Source organism: Equus przewalskii, chromosome 7 (assembly GCF_037783145.1).
Source record: "Equus przewalskii isolate Varuska chromosome 7, EquPr2, whole genome shotgun sequence".
Lineage (NCBI taxonomy): Eukaryota > Metazoa > Chordata > Mammalia > Perissodactyla > Equidae > Equus > Equus przewalskii.
This window is the reverse complement of record NC_091837.1, coordinates 9,299,613-9,318,581: the sequence shown is the minus strand read 5'-3', so window position 1 is coordinate 9,318,581 and position 18,969 is coordinate 9,299,613. Positions and strand designations below refer to the sequence as shown.

The 18,969-nt window shown below is 38.5% G+C and overlaps 1 protein-coding gene across 4 annotated transcripts in view; it reads right to left on the bottom strand.

The window, feature by feature from the left end:
* TTC28 (tetratricopeptide repeat domain 28) overlaps positions 1 to 18,969 on the bottom strand; it is a 597,272-nt gene that overhangs the window by 388,921 nt on the left and 189,382 nt on the right. For 2 of the 4 annotated variants that reach the window (XM_070628673.1, XM_070628674.1), the window contains exon 1: positions 14,347 to 15,139. The exons of the other annotated variants lie outside the window; for them this stretch is intronic. In XM_070628673.1, the coding sequence (XP_070484774.1) occupies positions 14,347 to 14,373 (27 nt within the window). In that variant the 5' untranslated portion in view covers positions 14,374 to 15,139. Of the gene's footprint in view, positions 1 to 14,346; positions 15,140 to 18,969 lie in introns of those variants that run through there. 4 annotated transcript variants of the gene reach the window in all.

Genomic DNA, 18,969 nt, shown 5'->3' with positions numbered 1-18,969 from the left:
ACATAAAAGTAGAGGAAGATGGGCACAGATGTTAGCTCAGGGCCAGGCTTCCTCAGCAAAAAAGAGGAGGACTGGCAGTAGTTAGCTCAGGGCTAATCTTCCTCAAAAAAAAAAAAGAACTGCTTTCTTAAATTAAAAAAAAATTAATATGAGTAATGTATTTAAAAGGTCTGTATATTAAAGTATTTGGAAAAAAGCACATTATGCCATAAGGCAAAAAAAAAAAAAAAAAAAGGCTAGCAGTAGCACTCATTTTATTAAGAATCCAACTGCAAAAACTAATCTAATTGGAGGTGAATATGTAGGAAACGCACATTTAGCTTCTAAAAATATCTAAAAGGAAATCAAGCCATGAATAACAATATGCTAACATGGAAATAACAAATGAAATCAGAATGGTGAGGAATGGTGAACACTTTCAAAATTAGCTTACTTTAGTTACTTTTGAAAATCACTGTAATAAAAATGAAAGGATAAGTGGTAAGAAAGTCTATACTATAGAAATACATGGTAGTTATTAACCTAGACAACATCTACACATAGTTCCAATGCTTAGCTCATATAACCTCCTCTTCCTTCTTTTCAATGTTCCCATAGCACTCTGTAAGTGGTACCATTGTTATCATATTGTATTGCAATAATTGATTTTCTCACCTGACTTCCTGTCTAGACTGTAAGCTTGTTGAGAATGGGGATCATATTATATCTAAATCTGTACCCCCAAGGTCTAACATGTCATAAATTATGGGAGTGCTTATAGTTAGTAAATTAGTTGGTTCTCTCAAATTCAGTAATTACTTACTTGGTAAATATTCATAAGGATAAACAGAACTATCCTATATTTTGAAATAACAGAGTCACCATTAAGCATTACTCATTTTTATTCCTCATTATGATGTAAACAGCCAGCATCTGGTACATAATAGGCCTCAATAAATGCATATTGAAATTTTCATTGAGTCGATGAACCCAAGTTTGACTACAAATTTAGGCCTTAGTCGAAGGAGCAGGACATTTCAAAATAAGAGAACAACTCTTGAGTCACTTGTGGCTTTTGTGTCTCACTGGCTCTGCCTGATCCTACCTAAAAGCTGCTGTACTCCAGTATGGCTTCTGATTACTGCTGAGTGTACCTGGCATCAGAGGAGACAGAAATTTTAGCACTAGGGCACCAGCTTCAACTCACTGGAGCCAAAAGAAATTATTGTATAATGTTAAGAAATAGGTGCTAATGGAAAAACTCAGAATTTTCAAGCCATCCCAGCAGCTCTGAAGACTGAAATCACTTATTTTTGTAGACAATCATAGCCTAACAATGAGTTAACTTTCCATACTTAGCACCTTTGTCACCTATGTAGACATATGTCTATCATTTCTTTTTCAATATTCTTTCCAATTAATTATATTCTAGTGTAAACCCATTCTTCCCACTCCATTTTCTCTCTGTCTTAACTACATGTAAGATATCTTTCCCAGATGGTATAATTAAATACTTAAAAATAAGAAAAGTAGTCAGAATTTTCTCTTCATAAAAATGCCCAGAGACATAGCATTCCTTTTAAGCCACAGCAATTACCCATCAGCCTAAAGGCCATCTATATTTTACAATCTTCAGGGAATAGCATGACAGGAGGATGCTCCAAGTCTAAGACTGTTTTCACCACCCAGACCATGACTTCTTCGGAAGTTTACTCTCGTAGCAGAGATGTACTGTTCTTTGACAATTTGCTCAGGACGGACGTATAAGTTCTTTCCAACGACGGCTCTGGAATATGACTTTTTAAAAGTGAGGATTGCATTTAACAGGAATTCAAACAGAAGCGTGAATTAAAGGGGTAATTTCTGATGTAGTGAAAAGCTGTAATGTCCATTCGAAGTAATGAAGGCACACGACATTAATCTCCTAAAAAGATTCAAATGCTATGAGTAGAGCAATTCTACTTCTTAGTAGGAACAAATTAGGATGATTTCCCTTACTAAAATTGCCATAATTACAAGTAATTATCTTGTACTCTCTAAATATACCACTATAGCACATCCTGCAAATATCATTCCCTTCTACTACTCTATCTGGAAATACAGGAGAGATTGTTGCTTTGTGAATTGTGCTACAGCCCTCAAACTGATTGTTTAATAGTACCATGTAGTAAGTGTAGTAAACAGATGACATTCTGAAGTTGGAAGCACTTGAAATTCCAAATTTATGATATTCCTATCATCAGGTAACTAATACTACCCAAAGGAGTAAAAACAAAATGAAAACGGCAAACATTCAAAGATAAACTTGAGTCAAATGTGGACTTACGCACGAAACAATGAGGAGAATTATTCTGATATGCATAGGGCAATCATGAAAAACATGTAAACAGCTGCTGTAGTATTTATAAAAATCCTTGCAGAGCCAAATAAAATCCCATCATAAGCAATCTACTCAGTTTTTCATTCTCCTTTAATAAGAAAGTGTGAGAAAGACCAGTTACTCACTGAGCATTACGAGGAGAATAAGCATGTGAAAACCTAATTTCACCATTTTAGGGGCCAATAACATCTGGATTTCAGCTGGCATTTGAAATCTATTCTCCAACCAAACTGGGATTCCTTACCACGTTGTACAAACATGATCAGAGCATGCCTTTTCCTATAGTATTCTCATTGCCTAGAATGACCTCCTCATCTTCGTCTGGTAAAAATCAGCCATCAAGTCTAGTTGAAATGCCACTCCACCACGCAGACTCTCTTGGGCTACTTCCTGTCCTGAAATCCAAACTCTTCCCCTTCTTCCACCAACTCAGCAGTAACCTCTCCTTCTATTCACTCTCTCTGGTGATACTTAACAGATGTCACCTCACATTTCAGGTTATTTGTGCACTTGTCGTATCCTCCCTTCTACAGAAAATGTATTTTATTCATATTTGTATCTCCAACAGCTTTAGTAAATGTTTTATAATTTAATAATTTAAAAGAGATTTGATTTTTAAAGTTATTCCCATTTAGAAGTGTATCATTGAAACAGCATCTAAAATAGTTACAGAACCCATTAAGAAATTATATATATTTTAAACTCTGAACAAATACCTGGTTATATTTAACCAAAAACTGTACATTTCTATATTAGTGTTTAAAACTCACCCATGGTGAGCTTATAACCTTTGTGCCTATTAATCTTCCCTAGTTTATTTGATCAGAATAAATGTTAATTATACTTACACATATAATTACACATAATCAATAACCTATAATTTAAGATCCTTCCTTTAAGCGGTATCTCCTAAAATTAGAATTTTTACATTTAAATTTTAAACAAAAAGATAAATCTACTCACTTTCTCCACATTTTTATCCTATTTTAATCAACTTCTAAATGTCAGCAGTACATTCCGTAGATTTACAATAATTCAAAAATTAGCTGCTGTAGGAATTTACGTTCTCATTTATTGTTAATTCAGCATGATGCAATGCAAAGATATATTGTGGATTCACCTTAAAAAATAATGTCAGAGAGGGGCTGGCCCCATGGCCGAGTGGTTAAGTTCGCGTGCTCCGCTGCAGGCGGCCCAGTGTTTTGTTGGTTCGAATCCTGGGCGCGGACATGGCACTGCTCGTCAGACCACGCTGAGGCAGCGTCCCACATGCCACAACTAGAAGGACCCACAACGAAGAATATACAACTATGTACTGGGGGGCTTTGGGGAGAAAAAGGAAAAATAAAATCTTTAAAAAAATGAATAAATAAATAAATAAATAAATAAATAATGTCAGAGAGGTCTGTTCAAATCAACACAGATAATTTACCCACAGTCACAGTTATTGACTATAAACACTAATTCCATAAGAGCCCAGTCCTAAATTGTTTGTTTCATGACCACTATAAAGAGGATAGCATTTATATGGTTCATTAAAATTTCTTGAGAACCATAGCTATCATTAGAAATAATTAGAGCAGTGACAAGTACATTCCAATATGATTTACTTATCAATGAGGTCTACTTCATATTTGTGTAAACCTAAGCAAACTGTTTACTTTTGAGATGTTATTCTATCTTTATTGACAGTAGCCAGTAATTTTTTTCCCTTACTCTTGATCTTTTTGCGTCACCTACCGTGACCTAGTGCTCATCCTCCCTTGAAATTATGAAGTATGCGAAGTTTGTGGTCAACACCCTCTATTTCCTCTCTCAACTATCTTTTTCGCCTGACCCCAAATCACAGAACCCTGAATGCTGCTTCTTGGCTAGTCAGGGTCCCCATCAAAGTGACCTCATCCTCCTCTCAAACCAGGCTTCTCAGTCACTACAGTCCTGAAGTTTCATGAACCCCTCCCTACCAGCTAGATCAAGAGGTTATAAGGATCCCATTTCTGAATGTCTTGCTAGGTGACAGATCAGCAAAGCTAACAAATAGCAAACAAATGCTACTATCATATTTGCATTTCACTATGGATTTTTAAAGCATTAGCACAAAGGAAGTTTTAGGAAAATAAGTCACAGAAGAGGCATCTGAAAGCAAATAAATTTCTTGTGTCTTCAAAATATAGCATCTATATAACTGTGTGTTTTTTTTAACATACCAGGCCAACACTAAATTCCCAGCTCCTAGAGAAGAAGTAGAAGCCCTACAGCCCAGTGGACATGACCCTCTCCTTAGAGCACCCAGGTCTGGGGCCAGCCTCTGAACAGCCACGTGATTCTGAGGGAGCCAGTTTACCCTACTGGGACTCTGCTTCCTAATCCGTAAAATTAAATGCTTCTTAAGGTTCCTTTCATTTCTAAAAACGTTTTAGTCTCAGTATGGTAAGCACTGTCTAGTAAGAGCCTAAGCTAAAACTAAAAGGGTTGTTTAAAATAACATTTGTGTCACTAAAAAAATGATGTTTTGGTTAATTGATATATAACTAATATTTAAATGAATCCCACATTCCTTGGTCATTTCTTCTCAAAGGCAATCACATATACTGCCCAGGATAGGCAATTCTACCCTTCACATAATCTGCTAATACTAGGTCCTTCCACCATAGTTTTTTATCGTGTGTATGTATTTGAACAAGTTATTGAAAAAGTATGCCAAGCCAGATATACCAAAGCAAAGTCAGAAAAGGGAAAACTACAGTGGCATTTATCATTCAAAATTTCAGTTCCTGTGACCATGCATCCTTAAATATATCTAAAACTACAATGGTATTTATCATTCAAAATTTCAGTCCCTGTGACCATGCTTTCTTAAATATATCTAAATGTAGGTAATCAAAAGCATAATAAATATCTAACTTATCAAAAGGTCACTTATTTAACTACCTCAACTATCTAAAACCAGAAGGTAAGTATCAAATATCAAACAAAAACAAAAACCTCTAAGCAGTCAAAACAGAAAGCCACAGTTCACACTCTAAAGTTCATATACTTATAAGAGAAACCCTCATTCAGAGTCTACTTACTTTAATCTCAGTCACAAGCTAAGGCTCAGTTAGTTGTGTTTCTTACCCACCACAGATAGGAAACAAGTATATAAAACAGAATCACAAGAGGTAGGCACGTGACAGCAGCATTAATTTGGGCAACATGGAAAGAAAGATAAAAATTGTACAAAGAAGGCACAAAAGGATTTTAAAAGAAATAAAGAGTAATCTGGGATCATTCAGTATAGGAACAAATAACGCTATCTTCCTTAAAAGCTTTGACAGTATTGCAATATTACAGCAAAGTAGAATAATTCATGTTTGTGATGATAATCCTGAGTAATCAGTAGAAGTTTAAATCATGCTTAGTACCTCTTGTTTAAGAAGGCAAAAAATGTGTAACATATTTTAGAAAATTTCACATCCAAAAAATGATCGAAATTTAACAAATTCTGGCAGCTAATGAATTAAGTTTGAGTTAACAGGAAATTCACAAGAACACACACATAAATTAAATATTAGTGTAGGGATTTTCCATGGAAACCATGGTGACTATGGAATGTGAATATGGAATATTAAAATTCATAATATTATTATGATAAATTTTGAATGATTTGATAAATACCACTGTAGTTTTCCCTTGTCTGACTTTGCTTTGGTGTATCTGGCTTGGCATTCTTTTTCAATAAATATAGTATTCAACAAATATTAAAATTCATAAACAATCCCCCAATACATTTTAGTCTTAATTTCAATATTTATCACCACCATTCCTAATCCCTCAAATATTAATTGAACCATAGCAAATTTCTATTTTTGTATATAAAAGATGGTCAAACATCAGCAATTTCATGTGGTTCGACCTAATATCTTTACCAAAATTATTAAGAATAAAATAGGGGCTAGCCCCGTGGCCCAGTGGTTAAGTTCACAAGCTCTGATTCAGTGGCCCAGGGTTTCGCCAGTTCGAATCCTAGGTGCAGACATGGCACCACTCATCAAGCCATGCTGAGGGGGCATCCCACGTGCCACAACTAGAAGGACCCACAACTATGTACCGGGGGGCTTCGGGGAGAAAAAGGAAAAGTAAAATCTTTAAAAAAATAAAAGAATAAAATAAAGTGGTTTGCATTATATCTTTTCTTTCTCTAGCCCACCCTCTGTTGGAAAAAACTAATTATTAAGTAGTAAAGACCCAAAGTCCACCAAAATGATCATGGGTCCACCATCACAAAATTATGACATTTTCTTTCTACTTCTCAAAAACATAGCAATCTTATTTATGCCTGAGAATCTCAACTCCACAAACACAGTTCCAAAAATATCTGATATATATGGGCTTAAGCATTACACCTTTGCATAGATACTACAATTTAGCATAATCCTGAAAATATGTGTGTGCATTCCTCCTATGTTCATTTATAAATAATAAAAAATATATAATATGCTTAACAATAAATGGTCAGAGCAATGAAGTAATAATCCAGATAAATATAATGGACATTCAAGGTTTTTAGTTATGTAAAACAATTTGGCATTCAATCTGTTTTCCCATTCAAAATACTGTATTTTGATTTTTCTTAAAACAAGAAACACTACACCAGACAAGTCAAAATAAGAAATCATTTCTCAATAAAAAGAAAACCATTTCTAATCTAATAAGTGTTGTTATGCCAACATAGAATATAAGAAAGTTATCCCAGGATGCGCAACAACATTTCCTTGTGGATTTCTCCCTTCCCTACTGCCTACTATTACCTTTCTAGGTTCAAGTCTATGTATATTGCGTGTTTTGGAGGGTACGGATCCAAACACAATGAGTTCCCACAATGAATTCCTGGCTCCCAACTCCACTTTGACCCTATTCCAAAATGTGAACTGCTCTCTAACTCAGAATTGCCTCAATATCTGCGCTTCCGCAAGTCTCAGTTCCACAATGGGATGTAAATCGAAAACACTACCTCCCACAAATTAAATAATGCTGGAAATATGGGTGCCTTCATGAATGGACACTGGCTTACATAGCCAGATTTAAGTTAAAGAAATTTCAGTCCTTTAATAGTCCAAACTGAGAGACATATACCAGCGAAAAGATTATGTGCAGCTTTGACAATTGCCATCAAGCTTATTTCATGTACCTTTTCCAGAAATGCTAAGTTTATTACACAGAAGTGTAAGGCAAAGAATACAGTTTTATGTTTTTCCTTAAAATATACGCTAAAAGGATGGAATACTCAAAATAACAAAGACAGAACACTCTAACAGAATAAATAAATGTGCTGAAAAAGCAATATAGTTAAAGGGCTCCACCATATGAGAAAACCCCTCTTAGCTACAAAAACCTAAAGGGGGGACTAACAAGAAAGTTCAGGACAAAGGCTTCAAATAAATCCTAAAAATGTCAGTTAAATGATATAATTTTTATAGCTTTCAATAAAAGTACATGCTTTTAGCACATCAATAAAAGCAAAGTCTTAAAGCTAAGACATACATTGTTATTAATGATATAATGAATTCACTGTGGAAGCTAAGAAGGGCCAGCCAGGATTTCAGGCTTTCTCTTGCTTCCACTGTGTCTTCCACAGCATGTCATCACTGTGACTGACTAGCAAAATGAACGTGGCTGCTGGCGCCCTTTCTTGAAGTTAGGACCAATTAAACTCTGTAGCCTCTCACACTGGCAATGTTTACTGGCTAGCTCCTGAACAGTAAAGGTGCCAAATCAGATTTCCTCATCGCTGACCTCCTTCACTTCTTATCAGGTCGATCAACCATTCCCAGCTTCTCAAATGTTTCCAGAAGTAGTTTTCTATAGATGACCATTCCCTACCAATTTTACAAAAGCAAAACTGTTTAGGGTTGAAGGGAATAAAGATTTACTCTGCTGGTTTACAACCACAGTGTTGCTGCACTGATGTTTTGTGATAGCTTTGAGATGTGTTACAAATAACTGTAACTTTTTCCCCCATTTTTTTCCAACTGAGGTGAAGTTCATATAACATAAAAGTAACCATTTTAAAGTGTACAATTCACTTGCCTTTACTACACGCACAATGTTTTGCAACCACCACCTCAAAACTGTGACTTTATTTTTAACAGGTGCATGGTTAAGATTATCCCTTTAATGAATCACCCTCACTCATAGTCAATACGACGTTCTGAGGTGGCGAGAAATGGTTAGAGACAAATTTGCAAGTTAGGTATTTCCAATAACTGGCAAGTCAGAGAATCTTGCCAACTGGTGGAAGATCATTGACCATCTCATTCCATAAATACACTACATTTTTTCAAATATTCACTCGTTCAGTTCCTACTCTGTGCCTATGCCTTCAAATCCTTACACTGGTAGAGACAGACATACTGACAGTTACAGTACAGGGCTATGACTATGGTCGATAAAAGTATGGTCAAATGAGGGTATGGCCAACTGTGCCCAGCAATTATATGATTCACTAAGGAGGAGAAGGTCAAGTTAGTTCTTAAGCTATGACTAGTGGCAAAGGAAGGCAATTAAGAAGAGTATGAGAAGAAGGCATCCTAGGCAAAGGAAGGAGTATATGCAAATGCACAGAGGCCCAGTGAGCCAGGTCCAGCTGGACTGTATGGTACAATCACACTAACAGGAAAAATGCAGTAAGCACATTTTACGTGCCAGGCACTCCTTGTATTTTATATTATATTCTCAAAGTCACACCAAGAGCTAGGTGCCATTCACATTAAATAGATGAGACATCTGAAGTACAGAGAGTTTAAGTAACTTGGCTAGACAACTTCAAAGAGGCTGAGCTGGAATTCAAACCCAGGCAGTCTAGCTTCAAAGCCCATCCTCTTCATCTATACAACCTACGCTACACTCTCCTTTTTTCTTCTTCTTCTCTTTAATAAAAGTAATCACTTAGGCAAGATCTTTTATTATGGAAACTACAGTACACCATACCACACTAAAGGTGAACAAATGACTGACGTGAACAATGAGTGTGCATCACTAAGAACCCCATACGGCCTCCGAACAAATAAGGGTGCAAGTGGCAAACCATATCGAAAGATTAGTAAAGCTTAATTTAATTCTTATTCTTTTAGATTCAAAAATACATAAAAACAGAAATTCTCTTATTTTTCCCATAACCCAGTCAGTTTCTTGCACACCCCCTAGCCCAAGGTGTGCTTACCTCGCCTTGGAGACCTCTACTAGACAATGGAGAGACATGGCAGGGTTTTAAGAAAGTGAATAATGTGAGCGGATATGTGTTTTTTTAACAACTACTCTAGAAGGAATGAGAAGGAAAAATAAGAGAAAAAAATAGACCAGAAAAAGAAAAATCATTAGGATGCCACGGGTAATAGATCCAGCAAGTGATAACGAGGCGCTAAACTATAACAGTGGGGAGTTAGTTACGAAAGATTAAATGACATGCCCAAGGACACAAGTCATGAAAACTGCCAGAACCAAAACTTGGGTATCTAGCTTGTACTGATCCAACGTTGCATAGAATGGACTTGCAGAAAGACCTTTATCATGAAACTTCTAAGACTTCTCTTTATGACTACTTTTGTCCCCAGTGCTTGATTATTTTTAAGTCTAATTTTAGACTATCAAACTGTGGTCCAAAATGAATAATATAATAATATCAACTAGCACAGCATTCAGGCAGGTAACTAAGTAACTTAGTATAGCTGTATTAAAGTTTGAGACTTAGCTTTCCAAACCAGAAACAAAATACTTTATCATAGACAAAGTGCAGGGATTTAAAATACACTCTTTTGTATTCCAAGACACAAATTTACAGGATGGAATCCTTACAAGTGAGCTTCCAAACAAGCTTTTTAAATGAAGCTCCATCACAGAAGTCATTTAAGAAGCCAGATTCACATTATATTAATGTGACAAGTAAAACAAGATAAATACATCATATGATTCTCAAATGACATAATTAATGTAGCTTAGGTGACATATTCCTATTAATGATCTTTTATTATGTGTGAACAGTAAAATAACATTAGATAAGCAATGAAAAAATCCAGCCAGCAGCAGCTTTCCTGAAGGTTTTGACTGCTGCCTTATTTACACAGTGTTATCTGATACTAATCCTTGGATTTTTAAGAGCAGAAATCACTTCAGAATTGTAAACAAACATATTCCTAGGAGATGAACATTTTAATTACTATCATTTCTGCAAATATAAGATAAAAATAATGTGCTGCATAATAGCCTTTTAACATGAAAACAGGAAAAAGTATATTTTGCCAGGCCAATAAGATTACATTAATAAAAGGATCGTGACACTGGATCAGGAGGCTGATCCATGGAGCCTGGTAGTACGTCTTAACAATGACTGCCATGGAGATTTTGTGGAAAGTGTAGCTGTCCGCTCCCTGATATTGTGTACAAAAGATTAGAAGTGAGTGGCAAAATATTCTGGTTTTCTTTAATAATCCACTACAGCCTAATATCTATGAATCGACTGAAACATTTTGAAACTTTTCACATTTAAAGTTCATACCAACTCTTAGAATAAGCAAGTCTAAAAATACAAGTTTTAGAAAGTAATAGTTCTAATTTACTTTTACATCAAATAAATATTGAGCAACTATATTATCTTTGGCATCAAAAAAGAAGTGTGAGATATGGTTCCTGAACTCAAGAAGCTTGAAGTGTAATTGAGAGGCAAGATATATACATAAAGAGATAAAGTTATATATACATTAAGAGATAAAAAAAGGTTACTATCAATAAAAGACAATCAGCCTAAAAGGGCATAGATTCTAAATGCTCTACAAATTCCGAGGCAGATAAAATCACTGTGTTTCTCCAAGAAGGAGAGGAAAGAAGAGCATCTTGGTATTAATATCCAGAGTAAGGGAGAAAAGTTATAGCTTAACCTTCATATATTGGGATCATCTCAGCTCTCAGGCTATATCTTTGTCAGATAAACAGCCCTGGCCATCAAAATTCCCAAGTACAATGGTGACAAATACACCTCTTGAGGCAAATAAGGCCTGATCCAATTCTAGCTCTGACCCTGCCATGCCACGTGACTCTGGATGGGTCATTTAACCTTTCTAAACCTGTTTCCTTATCTGTAAAATGCAAATTGTAACACCTACCACCTTACTGGATAAGAAATGAATGCATGTAGAGCAAGTAGAGATGCCTAGCTTAGAGTAGGTGCCTTAAAAATGGAAGCTGCTATTTGCGTGATATTAAATGTCATTCTTACCATGATGCAATCACAACCGCACAGAATCTTGTTTCAGGGGAATCACAGGGCTCTTGGTGAGAGGCCTACTGTGCTCTGGAAGACTGGGTCCTAAGCTCCTCACTGGTCCCGAGAGCAGAATATGATTAATCATGTTCTGGTGGTTTCTTTGTGAAAAGGTAGCAGATTCTAATTGAATACTCCAGAGTCCACATGTTGAATTTTAGTATTTTGTTTAACTCAGCAAGTAAGCAGAGAAAAGAGGAGTAAAGAACTCCCCTTCAATCATGTACCCCAGCTACATGCTCAGAAACAAAGAAACCTAGAACCTATGGTCATTCTCTTATAGTGAGCCCAGAGTATACAAAAGCCAACACCGGTAGTGGCTGACAGGGCACCATGATGGCAAGCTACCAACCGATCCTAGTCCTGAAGTCCAGCTATACACAAATGTTGCTTGGGGCAGCATTCTATGGATGATCTTCCTGGCTTTGTTAAAATCACATCAATGCAATATCACCTTTCATCTGTAGTGTAAATGCTTTTATGAAACAGTTTGGCAAAACACATGGCATGTGACTGTACCACTCTAAATGTGCTAGCAGACCCAGCCAGAAACCATGGCAATGATCTGATCACATGAGCATTCTTGCCAGAGATAAACCTAATCTTTGCAAGGACTTACTGGTATCCTGAATTGAATACCGAGTCTCTTCAAGGAAGCTTCCATTTCCAATGTAGAAGAAGCAAGATTTGTTCTCAAGCCACCACCAAACAATCATACAGTATTTGATGGCTCAGCTTATTTTTTAATCTGCTATGACCTCTGCAGAATTTTATCTAGATCCTTATAACATGATGATTTGGGATTATGAATACAGTGAATAAACACAACCTTCTGGTATAGCAATTTAAGCATCATAGAGTGAGTAAATACTGCAGAGTGAATCCTAACACTTGAAACAGAATCTTCCAGAGTCCAGAAATCCACCTGACTGCCAAGAATAATACTTCCGTGGTTCAAGCAATACCAGTACCCAGAGGGGTTTCCACAGACATAACCACATGAGTTACTGCATATTGGGTAAAATAGAAAAAACAGACATTTATGAATATATAGTTTGCAGACATCTTAAAAGTACTCATAAATACACAATTTACAAATATAGAAGAAAAGGGGGGGGGGCTTTAGGAATTAACAGCATTGTTTAAATTGCTTAATTATCTGGTTTCCTCTATGGGTTTTCCTAATGCTAACTCTGATTTTTATGGGGGTGGGGGGAGATACATAGATCTCAACTAAAACAAATGAAACCAATCTCACTGAAAGAAGCTCTAAGATGAGAACTAATAGATGAGAGACTCTGACTGCAGGATGAGGTAGAAATGACTTAGAGATCAAAACTGTATCAATTAAATATCAAAGAAAACCTTTCAATTCACCAGGCTGTACTGAAGCAGGGTTTGTTAGATTCTCTAGCAATAAAACAAATGCACAATATCTTCTCATGCATTTCACACATGATTTCTATTTCAGTTCTGATGTAAAACATGGTATCACACATCATGCCACAAAGAAAGAGTCAGTTTAGCTAGTTCAAGTAAAACACCAGGCAGCTGCTAACAGAGACAGGTCACAGCCGGGGAGGGGCACAATATACTCAGTTCGCTATGTTTTCCTTCAGAAGAATGTCAATAAAAACCACGGCCAAATTAGGTATTTGAAGGGGGGGGGGGGTTGGGAAGGTTGGGCGGGGGGTGGGAGTCTTGCTATGCAGTGAACCACTGGGTTCACCTAACAGTTAGCGCCAGTCAGACAAGTTAGCAAAGGGAGCCCTAGCCAAACCTACAGCCACCAACAACTTGAAGAAAGCTGTCTTTCTCCCTGAACGTCCTGGGGTAGCGACCAGTCCCACATTTAGAAACGTTATTTCTGGGACCAATAGCAATTTATTTTGATAGAACCACTGGTTTTTTTTTTCCTGAGTTCTCAACAAAGGAGCCATATTAGGAAATAATCTCGCAAAAAGCAAAGTGCCCCCTCCCCCTCTTCCCCACGATCGATGCACACACGCCGTGCACGCTGACACGCACAGACACACACCCGCGCACAATGGCCGGCGAGCCCACTGGCGCAGGCCCACGCAGCCGCTCGGGCTCCCGCGGGCTGAAGGCCCAGCCAGGGCCCTGCCCCAAGCGCTAGGGAAGGAGGCCCCGCGGCCCTGCAGCCCGGGAACCAGCTGCTGGGCGGTTGTGCTGGGGATGCTCGCCCCCCAGCGGGGCCCTGGGGAAGCAGCTGCCAGCGGCTGGAAGCCTATTAACCCCTTGGGGAAGTAAGTGCTACAACACCCACCTGCGGGGACACTGGAATGTGTCGGGGTACATCCTCAAATGCCTCCCCCACCCCCCAGACGGGGCGCCACCTAGTCCTTAGACCCTGGCAGGTCTTGGCTGGCTCCTGAAAAGCTAATCGTGTCACTGGCTCCACAGGGCTTCTAAAGCAAACGGATGTTTCTGAGCTGTCACCCCTGAGAGTCCAGGCATACCAAGAAGGAAAAACTTAAGAGGGCAGTGAACGCAGACCAGACTTGGCAACGCATCCCTAAGGGACTGGTGCAAGTCCCTAAGGTGACGGAGCTGCTCGGACCCGTGGGTCCAGCAAACTACGGAAGGGGTAGAGGGACCCGAGGGCAACCGCCCCCTGTCACCCTTCCCTGGGTTGGGCGTCAGGGCCCCGTTCCCACTCCGGGACACTTACCTTCTTCCGGGGCTGCCATTTCATCATATTTGTACAGCCGATACGTGGAACATCAAGATGCTGGCTTGGGGCTGGGGGCAGATGCAGGGCAGCGGCGACTGCAAGTCATGCTGCCTCCCTCCCACCTCCTAATTGTTTCCCATATTCACTGCGAAGGGAAAAAGCCCAGAAGAGTCCAGTCTTTTCGCCTTCAGTTCAATGAAAAGTATCCCCAAACCACGAACACACTTCCCACCGGGCTAGGAAGTCCTAGCAGCAACCAGCACACTCCTGCCAGAGCGGGGCATTTTCCCCTCCAGCTAGCGCCTGCAAAAGGAGCCTGCGGCAGGGGGTCTCCAAGCTCGGCTGCTGAGACCCTCCCTCAGAGAAGAGACTGAGAACACAAGCTGCTGCAGAAACCCAGCCCGGCTCCTGCCATCCAAACCCCTTTTGGCGAATTCTCCTCTTCTCAAAAAAAGATTAGACAAGCAATCAAACCCTCACGCGCAGCCTGGAGCAATTCCCAAAATTCTGGGTGTATTTCTCGTTTGTAAAATTTAGCAAAGAAAATTCCAAAGATCTGTAATCAGAGCTTCTTTACGCTGTTTTCTCTTCCTTCTTGGAACTTGGGGAAAGGATCTGCCCTTCACGAAATGTCTACCTTCCCTGAATACTGTAAATAGGAAAACTTGGTTTGTGTGTTTAGATTTTTTTTTTAATTCCCAAGAACCTTAGTGGGGAAAGGCTGGAAGGAAATCCTGCAAGAACCCAACTCCACAGCTCAGTCTGCACTAATGACTTCCTTCCCTTCAGTGTGAGCACAGCCTGCCCAGCTCCAGCCACACAGAGCAAATGGTTTCTGGGTCTTAGTGCCACGACATCTGCTCCAAAGCAAAAAGTAAATACAGTTTCTGAGGCACCCAACAGCTTCTAAGGAATCAGAGCTAGAAGAGATCTACAAAATCAGGAAACCATCTCAAAAGATGTACTTAAGTTGTGTTATATCAAGAGAAAAAAGGAAAAGGGAAGGACTCTAGATCAAAAGGAGACAAAATCTTAATGTGTGATTTGAAGGAAAAGATTTGAGGTATCTGATAATAAAAAATGTAACCAAGAATAGACTTTGCTTCTCTAAATTTAGCACTAATTTTATTACTATAAAAAATATTGCTATGGGGCCAGCCCCAGTGGCCTAGTGGTTAAGTTTGGAACACTCTGCTTCAGCGTGGCTGGGGTTCAGTTCCCGGGTGTAGACCTACACCACTCTCTGTTAGTGGCCATGTGGTGGTGGCAGCTTACATAAAAGAAAAAAAGGAGGAAGACTGGCAACATATGTTAACTCAGGGCAAATCTTTCTCAGCAAAGAAAAATATACATATATTGCTATGGAGATTGAGTTTCATTCATCTTCTGTAAAATTATTCCATCCTATTTAAAGAGATATATCTCCAAATACAAAATACTATATCAAATTCTACTATTATTTGCCATCCAACATGTCTATCAACTCCTATTCCATGAGGCTCTTTTGACAACTGGGAATAAAACGGATAGTGTAAGCTACTAGAATACTAACTGATGTACATAATAATAGTAACTGATATACTATGAGTCCAATGTTCCAACAATGTTTAATTTATTACTCTCAGACTTCTATATGCATTGGCAGGATTGGCTGATATGGGTGATTATATGCAGATTGGACACTAACTATATCAGACTATAAATGTCATTAAAATACTCAAAACAGTTAACTGAAACAGTTTACTTTTGAGCTCTTCTCTAAGCCTAAGAGTCTGAAATTCAACAATGAAAGTATTATCTTTTTAATAATAATATTAACAATTATAGCTGTTTGAATAGGTACTATTTCTTAAGCCACTACTCTATGACAGGACCCATGCCTACATTCATCATCTCACAGCCCTGCAAGAAAGATTTCATTGTTCCATTTTCCAGATGAGGACACTGAGATTCAGAGAGGTCACTTGCTCAACCAAAACCACAACACATAGAAGGTGGTGGGACTGGAATTCAGACCCAGGATGACCTGACGCCAGAGCCTATGCTCTTTCCATGATGTGTATCCTAGCTACACACCGACCTTACCTCTCATCTCAATAAAACTATTCAGTGCCTATGATTTAAGCACCCATAATTCACCAGCCCCTTTTGCAGGCACTAGAAATATGAGTTAGAGGCTGTTCCCACTCTTGAAATTACAGACTGCAGGCAGCAGTCACAAATAATACCAATACCCTGTATCTGTTCCGACATATCCAAATCATTCTGCACAGCTTAACCTGGATATCTTCCTCGCACGGAAAGTTCAATAAATTCCAAACCAAATTCATCAATCTACCCCAAAATCAGTTTCTCTTCCCAAATTTCCTTTATCTGTCCATAGCACTGTTATTCTTCCAGGATCACAAACTAAAACATTAACATCATTCCTTATGTCTAATCTATCACCAAGTCCTTTCACTTCTTTCTTAGACATGGCTTTCAAATTCCTACTGCTGACATCTGAGGCCAAAGCCTCACAAAACAAACATATATTAAGTGCCAACTAGGTGCAAAGCATCATGTAGGTTAGAAAGGTGTAAGACTAAGTCCCCACGCTAGATGAAGTTACAAAGAAGTTAGGACAGAACAGAAGGCCTATAAGAAGACAACCAGGCATTGCCTTAGTCAGTTAAGCAAAAAATGACTTATGTGGTCAATAGGTATTCCAGGAGTTAGAAGGAGAAATCACTGTAAACAGGGATGGTCAAGGAAAGTTTCACAAAGGAATGTGAAGTAAAAATTTAGAGGAGATACAATTCATTCTAGAGCCAAAAGCCAAGATGCTTACTATGGCCAGTAATGCCATTCAGGACCTAGACCCCCTACCTTTTGGAACTCATTTCTTACCCCGTTCCCACTCTCTTTCTCAGCCCCTGCCGTCTTGAACCTCACTGTCCCGTGAACATGTCAAGCATACACTTGTTGCACACTCTGCATGGATCACTCTTCCTCCAGATACTCTCTTGGCTCCTTCCCTCAGTTCCTTCAGGACTCTTAAAATATCATATTACAAAGTCTGTCTCTCACCATCCCTTCTAAAATAATAGCACCATGACCCACATACTGTTACTTTCTATCTTCCTTGTTACATTTTCCTTCATAACCCTAATGACATACATATATCTTATTTGTTTATTTATTTAAGGTCTTTCTTGTTCATCCCACAAGAAGATAAATGACAAGGAAGCAGGGACTTTGCTCTGTTATAATACCAACACCCAGTGAACAGTGCCTGACACAACAAGCAGTCAAGAAATATTTGTTGAATGAAACAATGAAAGAAAGAGAAAAAGGAGAATAGTGTGAGCAGAGGAGGCAAGTATATGTAAGATGTAGTCAAGATACAAAATACTGACCTGCCTAAAATAGAAGGCTTAAGTATGAGAATGTTAAAGGAAGAGACTTTGTCTTATTCAGCTTTGGAATGCCCCAGGCCCAGAATAGTGCCTGGCACAGCAGAGGTGCTCAATATTTATGGGATAAAACAATGAACGGTGAGGCAGAAAAAAAGAATGAATAGTGAATGAGTGAAATTCCATTCTATTCCATACAAAGTAAAAGATACTTTGGCAAGGTATGTTGGAACCAAATGGTAGGGAACACTGTAAGGCAAAGAAATTTGTACTTTGCAGAATGCAGGGCATTGAAAGTATTAACAGTAGGCAAGGGGCATGGTTGAAGCAACATTTTTAAGCAATCTAATATATAACAAAATATTAACTATGACTTTATGAGACTGTTTTTTATATGAATTTAGATTTTTTTTTTAAACTATGTGCATGATTAAAATGCTGATTATGACTGTTTGACAGATATCAAAACTGAAATTCAGAGGGGTTAAATGACCTGGTCAATGCCACACAGCAAGTTAATGGCAAATGGAAGGGCTAGAACCCAGGGTTTATAAACCAACGCCTGCGTGATGGGGGCAGGCACCTACAATTGCTTGGGAGCCCAGGAGAAAAGTTTCTACTTTCTACTCTGCCTCTGACTTGCTATATAAAACAACTTTCAGAAGGGCAAGGTAGGGGACATGAATAAGTGAAACAGAGTCAGGTTTGAGACAAAAAGGAATTATGAGGATTGTAAACCTGGAGCTACAAGAATCATGCAAAAGAGGTAGCCACTACGTAACTCTAGTCAATTGATGTCATACAGGAATATCAGTCCAATGGTGCCAGATTCTCTAAATTTTCATGAGAAGCTAAAAATTTCCTGGTTTTTCCTGATTTTTAACTGTTTGCTCAAAAATTCTAAAGCATCCTAACAGGCCAAACAAAACATGCCTGTAGGTCTAAATTCCATGTGCAAGTCCTAATTTGTGACTGCTGACTTAAACCACTCAAGGCTTCACTTTCCCGTTTGTAAATTAAGGGACCCACGTGGTTCCTAATCTGTGGGGTGGTTTTCTGAAGGCATCTGTGAATCCATATGCATACCATCATGGTCTGTGGACTGAAGAGCAATCTCTCATGATCAGATGTTGTTGGATTTAATAAAAGACAAAGTTATTTAAATTGCAGGAGAGGGGGTCTGAAAACAGCGGACTGTAACAGGAAAGGAGAGAGAAAATATACT